The sequence below is a fragment of the Leopardus geoffroyi genome, chromosome B4 (assembly GCF_018350155.1).
Source record: "Leopardus geoffroyi isolate Oge1 chromosome B4, O.geoffroyi_Oge1_pat1.0, whole genome shotgun sequence".
NCBI lineage: Eukaryota > Metazoa > Chordata > Mammalia > Carnivora > Felidae > Leopardus > Leopardus geoffroyi.
In genome coordinates, this window is record NC_059341.1 from 113,529,305 (window position 1) to 113,545,495 (window position 16,191).

The 16,191-nt window shown below is 36.6% G+C and overlaps 1 protein-coding gene across 2 annotated transcripts; it reads right to left on the reverse strand.

The window, feature by feature from the left end:
- Nucleotides 1-1,595: 1,595 nt before the first annotated feature.
- Nucleotides 1,596-9,643, reverse strand: KERA (keratocan). Of its 2 annotated transcripts, none has more exons than XM_045464189.1 (3): nt 9,400-9,643; nt 7,019-7,912; nt 1,596-2,824 (listed from the first exon to the last, which is right to left on the reverse strand). In XM_045464189.1, exons 2-3 carry the CDS (start codon nt 7,902-7,904, stop codon nt 2,658-2,660), a joined length of 1,053 nt encoding a protein of 350 aa, XP_045320145.1. In that variant the 5' UTR covers nt 7,905-7,912; nt 9,400-9,643; the 3' UTR covers nt 1,596-2,657. The 2 variants fall into 2 exon arrangements, with proteins under 2 accessions (XP_045320145.1, XP_045320146.1); XM_045464190.1 differs by lacking the exon at nt 9,400-9,643 and adding an exon at nt 9,186-9,365.
- Nucleotides 9,644-16,191: the final 6,548 nt, after the last annotated feature.

The window sequence follows — 16,191 nt, forward strand, 5'->3', positions numbered from 1 at the left end:
AAAAAAGCTTGCGTATATATGTATGTATATGTCTATGTAGATATATATTGCATACAATAATAATAAACATTTATTTAGCACTTACCATGTGTTCAGAAGAGACACTTTACATGTTCTAACTCATTTAATTCTAATTGAATAAAGGAGGTACTATTATTTGTCCCCATTTCATAAAGAAGGAGAGCCTGAGGTACAGAGAATTTAGAGTCTGACTAGGACCACTTAACAGGAAAGCTGGGGTTTGAATTCAGTAATTTTAGCTTCGATGTTAATATTCTTTACCACTACATGATACTAATCTTCAATGAACATAATTCCTTCTGACTTAAAACACTTCAGGTAACTTCTAAATTATTCCTGGAAACTACAGTGTCTATGTTCTGCCTGAAATATTCTTTTTTCCCACCAGCATTGAATACTTCTCATTCTTTCTTTATATGTTTCCTTGATCATTACTTGTTTAAAGAATCTTTACATCAAATCAGTATTAATAATTCCTTTGTGCCATGTGGCTTTCTGTTAATAGCATTTATCACAGATAACGTTTTATATATTTTTGTGATTTATTCACCTAATTGATGAACTATCCACTATAGTATAAACTATTACATTCCCAGTGTGTAGGATAGTCGGGTGTATGTGTGTGTGTGTGTGTGTGTGTGTGTGTGTAGTACTCAATACATATTTTCTGAGATAAAGAATAAAAAAGATGGGGAAGAAGGAAGGAAGGAAGGAAGAAGAAAGGAGGCAGGGAGAGAGGGAGGGAGGGAGGGAAGAAGAGGGGGAAGGGAGGCAAGAAGGAAGGGAGGAAAAAGGGAATTCTTAGAGTTGAAAAGGTCATAGAGGAACATATTACAACCTTGCTTCCAGATCAGGAATTCCTTTTATAGCCTTTGTCTTGAACCATTACTCATTCTCAGTTTGAACAGTTCCAGTGGTGGGTAACTCCATCTCAAGAAAAGTTGCTTTTATTGTTGGATGACTCTGAACAACTGTTTGAAAATTCTTCCTTAGCTAGAGCTAAAATATAGCTCCATATACATTTCACCCATATGTTCTACTCTTCATTTTGGAGCTCCTGGAATTTTAGCCCCTTTTTCTATGGCAAGTTTTCAAATATTTAAAGTTCTTAGATTTCTTTCAATATATTCTTTTTCACCAGCCTAATGATATCTCATTACTTGTATTTTCATGACATAAATTTAATAACTTTCTTTATGTGCTTTGAAGTTTTAAAAAATTATTCCTAATGTCAATTAATTTCATTTCTCTCCTTTAGCCAGCATTTTAAAAACTCTGTTCAAAGTAAGTTAATTGGTTCTTCCCTCCCAACCCCATGTAAGTTTTGTGTGTGTTATGTTCTTTTCTTGAGAATTCACCTTATAGAATGACATTTTAAGTTTCTGAGAAACCTTGAAATAGCATGTTAGATTTTCCTTAATCTGATGTTTCACAAATGTATATGATCACTTTTCTAGGGGAATACATAAAATTATATAGAATATTTCAGAATATTGTTTGGAAAATATCTAAAGTCGTGTATGAATCTCTATGGAATATTTATTATTTAAAGATATGCTTTATGAAACTAGTAGTCTAATGTAAACGATACTTTATTACTTAATGATATCCTGGGTTATACCTTTTTAACTCATGAGAAGTAGGTGTATTATGTTAAGTGATTTGAGTATAATTTTTTTCTTATGTTTTCAAGAAGAAAAGGAAAAACAAAAGTAGGGGGAAATATATTTGCATATATTCATGGTAGAAAAATGGAAATTATTGTTACTTAAACACTTTTTATTAAAATATGTTCTTAATAAAACTTGTAAATAATGCCCTTGAAATAAATATTTTGGTACCATTTTGTTAGAAAGCATTCACTCTTTTTATTTAAAAAATCCAAAACCACTAGCGAATATAAGAGCTAAACAATTTGCAATTCAAGTGGATTTCAAATGTTAAAACACTAAGATTCTTTCAGAAATGTGTTATAAGAAATATAAAACTTAGTACTTGGTTTAATAGAGAGAATACACTGTACTATATCTAAGAACAGCAGCTATAAAAAATAGTAGTGAACTGAAAACTGATGTTGCTCTGTTATTTGGTATTAAATGACTACAGTAAGTATTTAATACATTTTATATCCATTCTTGAGCTAAATACCAAACTTATACCTACAAATACTATGTAGCAATCTGCAATTAATTATGATGAAAAAATATCTCATTGTTTCAGTTTTTTATAGATCTCCTTACCTCCTGTTAGATTACTGTGTTCCTACGATCAATATAGTATCTGCATACGCAATTTTGAACATGCACACAAATATGGCTTTTATATTGCATAACAGTACAATTGCATTATTTGATATGAGTAAGCTGTGAAAGAGACAAAAAAGAACTATCTTTGAGTTGATAAGTTGACAAACTATCTTAACTCTGTGTCTGTTATATTAATTAAAGAAAAGCTAACCATGCTACATATCATTGGTGAAAGCATCTTTGAATAGAAAACATAAGCTTCACAAACAAAAATGGTGGCAAGAGAGCACCACTGGAATGTGACTTTTGTCTTAAAGTTATGAATAGTGACCAAATTTCATTTCAGAAATATTAGCCCATGAAACCAATTTTAGATTGTTAAAGATGTGTTTAAATAATGACAGCCTGAAGGAGCCTGAAGCAGGTCATTAAATCCATTGGGATTGGTGGTTTGATTTCATTTCCATCAAGACGGAGGTAGCGAAGGTGAGGTCCATAACCGAAGGAATCTTGTTCTCCAGGCAGTATGGTAGGACATATTACAGAGACGTTCACATCTGTGGAGACAAAGATGGAATGTGTGAATGAACTTGAACAGAAGTGACCGGGGTGGGAAGACCAAGAGGCCATATGCAAAAATCCTGTAGAGGGCCTAGCGGCCTGATCTGTCAAAGTGCCAGTTACAAACCATTTCTGTGTAGGTTGGAGGTTGTGCACATCTGTTTTATAAAAGTAGCCCATAAAAATGTGCAATATATATATATATATATATATATATACACATATAGTGCACATATATATATATACACACAAAATAATAATTCCATATTCAGTTATACTTTGTGCAGAGCACTAGAAAGGACATACTGTTAAAATGTGATGGAAATAAAAGCATATAAGATATACCATTTGTTTTTGAAGCTTCCAGGTGAGATAAGACATGCTTAGACTACTATAAAATAAGACAGGTAGTATTTAGGGCATTAGAAGTGGAGACAAAGGTTCATAGAAAGAACACATAGGTGCACAGGTAGATGGATGGACAGATGCATGTATAGGTGGAAAAATTAGTCTATTATTAGGGAAAGTGCTCAAAAACTATCTTAAAATGCAAAATTTCCAATTAATAGTGTATGATGAGTTTTAAAAAGTACATTTAACCTAAGTTTACATATGTAATACTTATAGAAAAGAATTTTGGATCTTTATATTTGTGTATTTAATTACAAAGGATACATTTGCCAAGAATTGAATTGCAAAGAATTCAAGCCAGCAAACATCCCATGAGCCTAGGATGTGAGAAATCATGCACCTGCCTTGGACCAGAGCCTTTGGCATCAATGACCATACTGAAATTTAAGAATATTCAGGAAAGAGGGGCGCCTGGGTGGCGCAGTCGGTTAAGCGCCCGACTTCAGCCAGGTCACGATCTCGCGGTCCGTGAGTTCGAGCCCCGCGTCGGGCTCTGGGCTGATGGCTCAGAGCCTGGAGCCTGTTTCCGATTCTGTGTCTCCCTCTCTCTCTGCCCCTCCCCCGTTCATGCTCTGTCTCTCTCTGTCCCAAAAATAAATAAACGTTGAAAAAAAAATTTAAAAAAAATAATAAAATTTAAAAAAAAAAGAATATTCAGGAAAGAAGTCCTGTTAAATTAGCAAAATTCAGACAAGTGTGCGCATTAACTGATTTCAACCATGAATCTGCATACTGCTTTTAAGTCTCATATGAAACTATTTTGAGGAAAGGGTTTTCCCTTAGAAGATGAGACTCACCTAACTTTGGCAATGGCCTTCCTTTGAGCTTATGCGCACATGAGATTGCTTTACTCCGATCTTAGGTCATTTTGTGAATTCAACTTGCTAAAAAATAATGACTCGTATTTGTATAGCCATTTGTGTATATAAAGTTAGTTTTTCACATGCATTATCACCTTAACATCACAGAGGCTTTATCAGGCAATATGATTATTCTCCCTACCTGGGCATAGCAGGAATAAGTGGTTCAGACAGTTAAGGTATTTCCCACAAGGTATTTTAGCAAGCCAATGCCAGAGCTGAGTCCTCACCTTGTCCTTTTCCTACTACATAGGGTCCCTTGCCTGTTTCTCTTTTAATGTCCTATCATTCTTATTACCCTTATGCCCCATAATCAACGCAGGCCTGAATAAATGCAATGTGAGAAACAGGAGTTCTAAAGGTAGTTATATTTTCGTAAATTAATTATGGTGTTTCTCAGAGAACACGAAGAAGTAACTTATTTGAATAGTTGTTGCCAAATTTAAAGTCCTTTAAATTGTTCAGAAGAAATAAATATTTCCATCTTTCTCATAAGAAAAGGTCACTGTACCATAAATTCTAAGAACTCTTCATATAAAAGGTATGTTTCTTGGAAACCACTTTATTAACAACTAGAGTAGATTATGCAGCCAAAAGAAATAAGTACTTTAGCAGTTATTACAGCACAGTGTGATATAATGGATATAATCGTGAGCCAATAATTCTAGCCAAGGAAATTCTTATTTTGCACTTATTTTCTGGGAATATAGAAATACCATACCTGATATCTACATTAAGAAACAAATCAATTTCTCTTTGTTGATGTTGTTGCTGTTAAAATTATTCTTACTTGCGTTGGTAGACATTTTTCTAAAGTCCTCTAATCTGGAAATTGAAGGCAAATGAGCTGGGACTATACTGTGTAGTATATAGTATACTGACGAGTCCTGAGCTCAGGTTCTGGCTATTATATTTATTCTTTGTCCTTGAGCAAATATTCTCACTTAGTTGATCCTCAGTTTCTTCTTTAGAAAGTCTTAATGCTACCACACAAGATTTTTGTGAGGATTAATTTATTATTCTCAAAGTGTGGCCCTTGGGCCAGCAGCATCAGTATTTCTTGAGAACTAAATTATTAGGCCCCATCTTAGAGCTAATAAGTCAGAAAATGTGAAGGTGGGGCCATCAAGCTGTATTTTACAAGCCTCCCAGATGACCCTGATACATGCTAAGGTATGAGAACAGTTGAAGAATAAAAATATATGAGAAAACATCATAAAACTTTTAAAAATGTCAGGGGATGGAGAACAAAATCCTACCCTTCTTGGTATAACTTTGTGTAAATATGAAAGTTCCTGGAGTGTGTGCACAACTGTGTGTTGTATTTTGCTATTTTACTCCTGAAGACCCTTGTCTTCAAATTCTCAGGGGAATCCCTAATTCACAAACAGGGATCTATGTGGAATCCCTTTAAATTCACTTCCCACATCCAATGTCCACGAGGCTTTTGTTGCCAGTTAAGGGGTGCACCTGTAGAAGCACAGAACTTTCATTAGAAAAAAAAATGCATATATTAGGTCAATATGGCTGTTGTGCGATCCGGTTCAGTGAAAAAGATTCAGCAATGAACCTTTTTTTATGTTGCATCTTTTGCTTTTGACTACAGGATTAAACAATGCATCGCATCGCCATGGAAAAATGTGGCAGCAGCCTTTGTTAATTCCTAGATTATATGCTCAAGTATGCTGTTAGAAAAACCCCAAAAAGAAAAAAAAGAAGAGAAAATCTTGAATAACCGAGCAGTTACCAGTGGAAAAATAGCCTATTCTTATAAATAGGATGTTTGTGTGATTATTTGCTTAAAGGAAACGAGTGAATAATAACCAAGTGGTACAACCTTCTGACAATTATCTGTTCTATTTTCCTACAAATGGACTGATTCACACTTTAGGAACGTATTTTCTAAGGTTGTTCAGGAGAAGTCTCCTCACATTCTCTTCCTAATGGGCTTGTGCCAGGATTGAGGATGCATGGGCAGGTGCCAGGCTGGTTCCAATGCCCATGACGTTGTACACTTCTGCACCAGGGTCAAACTGGTCTCAATGTGATTGTGCAGATGCCAGGTTTGCATTTAGTGTCTCCAGCTTCTTTCCATAACCATGTGTTTCCTGGGTGACACCTCTGCCTCCAAGACACTCTCACTCATCCCTCTCTCCCTTATCAGAAACTATTTTCAGGAAAGGAGCAATCATTCTACCTTGCCGATTGCCATGAGTCCTGAGAAGTCACCAACTTCCAGGAGCATTTGCTTCTGTTTCTACTGAACAAGGTGTTAAACGGCAGCACTAATTCCTAATGCTTGGTCTGCTGAGCAGCAGGCTCAGCCCTATTTGGGAACTTGTTAGAAATGAAATCTCACTCAAGTCTCATCCTGAATTACTCAATCAGGAACCATGGCATGGAGCCACAAGCCTGTACACTCTAAAGTTCGAGAAACTCTGTCATCTAAAGCAGAGTCTTTAATTAAGGTGGTTTCAGGCACCCGTAGTTTTTAGGACCGAGGTGCCTTTCTGATACCTCCTAAATCATATTCCTCCTATTACTATTCATGAGGTCATTTGTACTTGGTACATTTTCCTAAATAAATCTACCCAGTGAGACAGGAATATTGGACTATCCCAGGAGTAAAAGAAGATACAATCAATTTCTCCAATGGGTAATCACCCTTTGTAGAATACTAAGGTCCACTTTTCAATTTACAAATTGAAGATTAGAACTTCCTTGTCCATTAAGATTGTGTGTGAACAGACAAAATGAAAATACTGAAAATTGAAAAAAAATCTGAGGGCATATTAGTTGGTGGCGGATGGTGGGGGGGGGGGGGGAAGCCCAACACAGTTACTATTCTGAAAGAAAATATAGAATAAGTTTAATGACCATGAGCATTTTAATCAAAGACATACCCTGACGATTACTTACTTTTAATTTTGTTATGGTCAAGGTGAAGGTGCTGCAGGTGAGCACTGATTCGAGGGACCTTGGTGAGTTGATTGTGAGATAGCTGAAGGTCTAGTATTGAGGATACATCAAAACCACTAGAAGGGAGACCTGCGTCTGACAATTTGTTGTGGTTTAGTCGTAGGAAGGCCACTTTAGGAATCACATTAAAATAATTTTCTGGTATTCCTTCAATAGAATTGTTGTCCAAAAACAGTTGCATTGTATTGGCTGGTAATCTCGGTGGCATATTCCTTAGAGCATTCTTGGCCATGTTTAGCTGCATTAGGTTCTTGAGTCCCTTGAAAGTGTCTCTTTGAAAGGCATTGTCTAGTAGTTTATTGTGCTGCAAGTCAAGAAGGGTCAGGTTCTCCAGATTGCTGAAGGTCCCTTGAGGGATTCTGGACACCTTGTTTCTAGCCAACTGTAATTGTTCTAAACTTCTTGGCAATGGGGAAGGTACCTCCTCTAGCTCATTATCTTCCAGAAATAAGAAAAGCAGCTTCTTTAGTTGGCTCAGGGCTCCTTTTTCAATCCCATAGTTGGTTATTTTGTTCTTGTTTAGATTTATCCATCTCAGCTGGGTGGCATTCTCGAATGGCTTCTCAGGAATGGTTTCTATCAGGTTGTTCTCAAGATAAAGATACCAGATCCTTGAAGGAATAGGAGGGATTTCTTTGAGACCTCTATTTTCACAGTATAAAGCAGTAGGGAAACTAGGGGGACAGAAACATTCCCTGGGACAGTCAAAGTCATGCATAGCCCAATCCTCTGGATCACCTACGTCATAGACCTGTCTCACACTTCGAGTCCACACAGTATCTGTTATGAATAATACCCAGATGACGAAACAGATTGTGGTTGCCATTATAGTACCTAGGATGGGGGACACAACTGTTAGATACTTGAATATTTTCGACCTGTAGAAAACTGTGTGCTCCAAAAAAAACCCAGCAAATATTGCTTCTTTAGGGGAAGGGTAAACACATTCGAACAATTTATACACTAGATATCAATTAATACACATATATTGAGTAGGCACTATATGCAAAGCATTTTGCAAACACTGAAACTCAGTAACTTTTAGCTTCCCAGTTTTAACCCAATCACAATGAAAACCGAGAAATGGAAAGCAAATTTCAGGAGCTCTAAGTGCTTTTCCATTCCAAGCTATTTAATACAAGAAAGTTAACTGAAACCCGCAGTTGAATACAAGAGTACAAAAAATGATCTTTTAATAACTCAGATTGAGAGTCCGCGTTGTTTCTAAGAAGTAAGCATATGCTTTTACTTTTACTCCTAAATGAGCAGAACATCTGGATGAGATTTCCCAGGCTCTTTGGCCCTTGAACCAAAGAAATAGAGAGATCAAAGAACATTTTAGCAGTTTGTTGTCAAGGAAGGTTCTAAGATATGAAGAAAAATGTGTGATTAATCTCTTGCTCTGTTGCTCAACTTCTCTGGTAAGTTGTATATTGGGGTTGGGGGTAAGACTTCTAATATTAGAAGTACGAACTCAAGTTGTTCAGCCAGGGAGTTTGGATTATAAACTCTGTATCACAATGAGGCATATATTCAACTATGGCATTACTGTGGTTGATAAGAAAAAACAGACAGTATGTCTAGGTTCAGATAGACCCCGAATTTTCAGGATGGTTGCTATCAAAGAAAAGGTTAACACTAATTGGTATATGACCATCCAAAAGATATAAACCCTCCCCATTGGATATCAATAAGGTTATGGGTACAACAAACTGTTCTAACAGGAAAAGTAATATATATTTATATATATCTATCAGTAGCATTCCGACCAATGTACATTTAATTCAATCGCTTGGTAATAAGAATAGCATACATTTTGCTAATTCCTTAGGAAAAAATAAAATAAGCATCACTTATGAAATGCTGATCTTTTAATTGTGCCACTAAATTGAGGAAAGTAGCAAGTGCAGAGCTGGTTCCACAAGCTGTCACATTTTTTTACGATTGCAGAATTCTGCTCTAGTCATCTTCCAATAGAGACACATTAAAACATTCTTTTCTTCAGAATAGGGATTTTCTTTAGTTATTAAGCCATAACCCTGCCTCTGATGAACCAGAACTTTGAATTCGTAGCTTTAAGTTTTTAAAAAGTGCAAAAATAGTTTACCTTGCTGTCCAGGAATATACCGTGGAGTCCTGTGTCTGGGTCTGAAGTTTGCTAAAACTTAATTAAGGGGGGAAAAAATCTATGACTAAAACAATTTATTTTTAGTGTATGCTATCAAGCCTCCTATGAGAAAAAATAAAAGCTACTCTGACCAGTCACTGTGAACACCTTTTGATCTATTGTTTCTACTTTGACAGGGCTTCAGATTGCTTACCTCAGCCTTCTTGGATCTTCTTCTTCCCTTTCTATTGGCCACCGCTCATTCACAGTAATGGATTTACCCAGGCTCCACTCTCGTGTTTTTATGAATCCTCCCTCAAATATATGCACCAGTGGCTCCGAAGTTAACCCCTCCAACAACAACAGCACCTCAGTACCTAGGCAGCTCAGCGCAGGAAATTCAGGCTTTAATCTCAGGAGCCTATAACAAAAATTCAGGGCAACTGTCACTCTGAACTCACCGTACCAGAGATGTTACAATGTGCTGGTCTCTAGACCTGTTTAGCTAGCAGGCGACTGAAGGCAGTTTTAATTCCAAACATAACCAAAAGAGATTTTAAAGCAGCTCTTCTCTAGAAAATCTTTCAAAAAAAACAAAACAAAAACAAAAACAAAACAAAAAGCCAAACGAATACGAAGAAATAAATGCTGATGTCCTCTGTTTCTATGGAAATATTTTATGCATTTCTCATATGAAACAGATGTTGGAATTCTAGTGAGATATATTGCGTTTGAGGGTAAGATAGGAAAATATATTTGAAAAATGTAAAAATGAAATCTGAGAAGCTCTACCTATGTTGGCACTACACGTGGTGTTATGCTCTGTTTTATAGAAATAATTTCTGTGTCTCTGTTTCCCATTGGGAGCTTTATTCCAAGTAATTATTAAAATGAGATTTTTTTTCTCATTACAACAGATGTTTTGTATTTAGTCCATTACAAGACATTCTGTTGCGCTGCTTTTTTTCCCCTTTAACGCATAGATCTAAGATAATGTCTTCTAGCTCTTATATTTGAGCGAAAGGATTGTTGTGCCATTGGAAGAAAGGCACAGATAAAAATAATTTTCAGACGCTATTCTGGTGATGGATTGTAAACACGCTGTTTTTTTCAAAATTTATCTTATTCTGGGGTCAGGAAGTTTAATTCATGTGATTCGGTTAGCACTGATAGAGCACAGTGAAGAGGAGAGGGTCCTGGACCCAAAAGACCTTTCCTGAACCTCCCGCCTTCTCCTTCCTCACCATCGGCAGGTCAGTTAGAGGTCTGCCATCTCTCCGCAGTACTAGACCACCTCTCAGTGTTGGCCCTACTTTTCATAAATGCTTATGGAAATGTGAACCTTTCTTTAGTATTAGCCCTATACTCTCAACTGGGAAATTCATTTAAGTTTATGGGCTTTTATAGACTAAGATCTGATTCAGACATGATCTCTTGTAGCTTTCCAGGCACACTCATCCTTCACATGAGAAAAAAAAAAATCAAGCGTTATTTGCTTTCTCAAAACAATGATCTCTTCTGCCTATTGCGGTTTGACTTTCCTCTCTCTTCTTTTCCTAAACCCTCAGGATATACACAACAGATGATCTTCAAATCTGCACAGCCCCCTCCAACTCTTTCTTCTTTCTTAATTTTCTCTTTTAGCCAAAATGACTTGAGTCATTTCTTAATTTTATTACACGAATATGGCTGCAAGTTCATTGTAGGAAAGTTACAGGAGCATCCTGGCTGCCTCCACTCTTCATTTCCTGTTTACCAGTGGACCCATGATCCACCCTCCAAAATATGGCTTCTAATCCTTCCGCTTCCCTAAACTTGCTCTGACAAAAATCAGCAGTGATCTTCATTGTACTGATACATTGAAGTTTTTCAGTGTCTGGCTTACTGGGCTTGTGACTTTTAACAAAGTTGACCCACCCCTTTCATTAAATGTTTCTCTTAGTTTCTGTGATATTCTCTCCCCGTTTTCCTTTCCCTTTCTTTGTGATTTTTTTTTCCATTTATATCCTGAAGCTCTCTGTTTCCTGTAACATTTTTTTAAAGTGTTTCTAGCATTTAGAGCTGCTTGAGACTCTGTCCTCTGCTCTGTGCCCTCCTTGCTCTCTACACATTTCCTGTAGGATTGGGAAGTTTTAACCATGCCCTCTATTATGATGACTCCTGAGTCTTTATCTCCAACCCAGCCTCTGGAAGAGATGTGCACTTTTATGTGTGTGTTTACCTGCTTTCTAGAACTCTCCTATTGCACACCTCAAAGGCCTATATCTAAGATGAAATTCGTTGTCTCCCTTTACTTCTAACTGCTCTTATCATTTTGTACTTTTGAGTGCTTCTATCATCTTGTTCAGTGTCCCAAACCAGAAATCTGGAAATGATTCTTAACTCTTCCTTCTCATTTTGTGAGCGTATGAAAACAATCACATTTTAAGGACCCTGGGAGACATGATATAAATAAAAATGACCATCTACAATGCTCACCAAATTTTGGTATCATTGCTTCCAGACTAAAAGCACAGGATGCGCTATCTTGATTTTTCCTATAGCAATCCAATCTACCCTCATTTGATTACTGATTCCTGGAGGATGGGGACTTAAAGTCTTCATTGGAACTGCTTAAGTGGAAATTCAATAAATTAAATTAAGGCAATGGTGAGAATGTCTGAGTCATGCTAGCTGGTATAAGAATTAATGAAAGACTTTGCTCAGTCTTATCTGATTCTGCCAAGAGGGAGAAAGGAAGCCTAGGTGTCATGATGTGGCTTTGGTGTCTCCTCTCTAATGACAGATTGATATTTTCAAAGTCCATGGGGCTTTGGATATAGTACGTGTTTAATATACATATTTGCTGAATGAGTAAATGAACAGGTAAACACAAAAGGCACATGCATCCCCTTTGATAGCTATGAGTTTTGATTAGAGTAGCTATGTAAATAGAAACATCGTGGACAATCTTAGGTAAAAAAAAAAATGTGGGGTGGACCTTTTCTTTTGCAACTTACTAGCTGTTTGAGCTTGCACAGGCTGTTTAACCATCATGAGCCTGTCTACCCATAATGCACCAGCCCTGTTATGAAGGGTTGTTTGAAAATCAAATAAGATAATGGAGGTGATGATGTCAGATAAATGTGGGAAAATTTCAGAGTGAAAAAAGTTATAGCTCAAGGAGAACTTACAAATCATCTCACCAGACTTGCTCCTTTTACATATGAGGAAAATGAGGCCCAGAGATTTCAGCAGACAGTATGATACTGGCATCTTGGCCTAGCCTACCTGAGGAATGTCCTTCTAGAAACTTGAGGTGGGGTTAAAGTGTTGTTATTGCCCTTGTTATTTTAACCTCTTTTCATCCTTTTAGCGCATTTCAATGTCTCCTATTTGCTTGCTTCTACTGCTTCCTATGAAAAGGAAGTGTGTTTTGTGAAATTGTCTTAGACAATTGAAATGACCTGAGCCCAAATCAAGAGCTGGGCGCTTAAATGACTGAGCCATCCAGGTGTCCCCCATGGGCATTTTATTTTTTTATTTGAATTTTTTCCCCATGGACATTTTAAAAGAGAAAGCAATATGTAAGGCTATAAAAGACATGAAACTCTGGTGGGATTTCAAATTTATTGGTATGTGTGTCTGACACATCAATTTCAGCAATGATTGGACTATCAGGTGCTCCCAGATGCTATGCTTATGTACAATGGATTGGACTTCTGCTAAGAGAAATAATTTTCTCTGAATAGATCAGTTTTAGCCTTATTCCACTAAACTCTGTGAAATAATTTAAAAATATGAAAGGTATCCAACTAAAATATATAGCTAACACACACATATACATCTATAATATAAAAATGTTTTCAAAATAATATGCTTAACATATAGTAATGACACTCTTAAATGGTCAAAACCACTACAAAACTAATAAGATAGAAATCCTCATCCTAACTACTCCAGTGTACTTTTTGTAAGTATGACTTTTATTAATACTAGTAACACTGATTGTGTCTGTTGTTAATAAAAAGCAAGTAACCTTCTATTCATAAGTTAGCCTTTGTGTCTGAAGCACCTGAGGCTGTGCTACCAAAATTTCTCTGAAATTATTAATAAAGCCTGCCACTTATAAGCTATTTATGTTTTGATTCAAGTTTGATATTTATGACTCTCTAGGGTGCCAGTTGCTCTAAGACTTTACAAGAAGACTTTCGTTATCTAATCAGAAAATAAAAATAAAGCCACCTCTGTGATTCTCAGATGAGCTATTACTAGCTATCCAGAAGCACGTGGTTTCAGGGTTACTTTCTCCTAGCTTCTCAAGCTTTCTCCATTTCTGGCAAGTTAGCCTTCATAGCACTGGTCTTAAGATGATACTAAGGTAACAGGAGGTAAGCAGCTTGAAAGCCCATCAGTTTAAATCATCTCCAAAACATTTTAGAAAAAGTTCCTTATGCAACATTTATTCAGAATGCTGAGAAAACACTGCTAGACTCATGATGTCTCCAAGAACCTTGAGCAGATTCACGAGCACATATGTGTATTCATAACTTCTTACCAAGCTGCCTTCCAGGTCATGCCCATCAGAGCTGTACTGTTGCAGTATCCATTCTCAATTGGCTCCTGCTGGTCACATGATGTAAATGACAGTCTGATTGTATTTATACTTTTCTCTGTCAGTTGGTCATAGAGAAAGTCTCGGTGAGGTCATAGGTATGACCAAAGGGAGAGACAGCAGGGCCAAAGGAGGACAACTTATTTGGTCCTATTCCCATTTATATCATACTTGCTAAATCAGCACTGCTGGGCAATTCAGGTTAGACTAGATAGATAATACTAAGTTTTCAGACAGCTAACATCAATTTGTTCGGTCTCCCCTTGGGTCTAGTTTCTCAAAAAAATAACAATCATTTATTAAACACAATATGCCCTTGTTTGGAAAACTAGGAGTTTAATTCTTTTATTAAGGCTTACCACACACTGCACATAGCAAACCGATCTGCCTTACGTTCTTTAGACATTATTCTATCTCATGAAGGACAAGTAGCAGGATCACTGTGACCTTATCTGTCGGGAGAGCCTTCTCTTGACATGGGACAAACTCACATCTTACAGCTTCTCAGCACCGAGATATCTGCAGTAATATGTGGCCTTCAAAGTTCAAAACTCCTTGTAATAATGGATACATAGTTCAGAAAATTGTCTTCACTTTACAGAAATATCCCCAAACTATACCCTTAAGCCTTTATAATAATAATCAGTGCAGCCCTATGGTCTTCCATTATACAGTTGACCTTTGAACAATGCAGAGATTAGGGGTACTGACCCCCCGTGCAGTCAAAAATCTGTGTATCAGAAGTTCTGAGTCCCCAAGAACTTAACTACTTGTAGCCTACTATTGACTGGAAGCTTTACCTACAATATAAACAGTTGATAAACATATACTTTGTATATTGTATGTATTATATACTGTATTCTTATAATAAAGCAAGCTAGAGAAAAGAACATGTTAAGAAAAAATCATAAGGAAGAGAAAATATATTTATGTACTGCACTGTCTTTATTGAAGAAAATCCACAAATAAGTGGGCCAGTGTAGTTCATACTCATGTTGTTCAAAGTTTAACTATACTTGTCTCCTGGGTGCTGGCATTCAGGTTTCTAACCACTGTATCTGGCTAACAAAGTCTACCCTCTAGATTGTATCACATAATGTTTTTTGAGATGGTATTTCTGCAGACTCAAATGTGGTACAAAGCCAAGGAGTTAACACAATCCAGAAACAGTATGGCAAAATTATATTGCTATTCCTGTCTGGTGAAAGAAAACAGACTGCTTCTAGTAATTTTGTTTATTGAAATAGGGGAAAACGACATTATTTGGATCAGTTGCTTCATAGAAGGTACTAAGAGCTATAATGATTTGGACCACAGATGGAACAGCAGTTGCGACAGGAGTTGCTATCTAATTAAACTTTGGAAAATCCATTTTTATCCTCTAAAACTATCCTTCCGCCACCAAACACAAATGCGAATCTGCCTGGAGTCATTAACTCTGCACATTTAAATCTTTGAAGATGGCACTAATATTTCTGATTCTTTTACTGAAGTGGCATTACTATTAATTTTAAATTTTTTATGGTGGTGGAAAGCTCTGTAATTTTCACTTGGTCTTTCCAATCAGAATGGTCCATTTTACACAGGTTACAGAGCTGGTATGAGAAATCAGTCACTTTCTGAGGTCATCTATTCCAACTATAAGTAAGAGAATCTAGGAAATAAATACAGGAAGGGTTTGGGTTGGACAAAGGTAAAGTCTTCACTCTGTTATCTTATGTCCAAACCCTCACTCGTGGACTGCAGAAGTGCCCTGTGTCCCTAGGAATTAGTTTTGCATCAAAATCACATTTTTCCCAACACGTTTATTCTGGCAATGACCTCTGGTTATTTTAGGAGAAGACTAGGTTAAATACATACATACATACATACATACATACATACATACATAAGCACACATTTGTGATATCATTAGAAAGTACTTATTTAAGTCAAGATACCCTCCCTTTGCTCTGGAAGCTCTAGATCCATGATTTAACTGAGGTGTAAAAATTCAGTGAAAGGCAGAAATTCTCCATCATATGTCATAATGGCTCATCCAAGTCTCTGATGAGCAGTTCTGGAGGGTTTTTTTTTAATCTTAAAAATCAAATAGCTCCATAGCGGTCTTCACATCTCTTTCTTTCCCAGATCTCTAAATCTGAATTGGTCATTATTAAGGTTTTATTTCTTTGGTTTTGGGGTTTTTGGGGGATCAAACCTTTCTGACTTTGTACTGATCCTGGTATCTATTAATGGATATCTATTTTACTCATTGGTATTTAAATGACACTATTTGATCTTTCTACTCCAGATTGTTCTTCTTTACTGAAACCAGGGAATCAGTTTTCATTACTATGCCTCCCATCAACAATCCATAGGCATCACTAAAGTCTTCTTAAAGATACTGGTGCACTCATCCCCAGTGTAAGT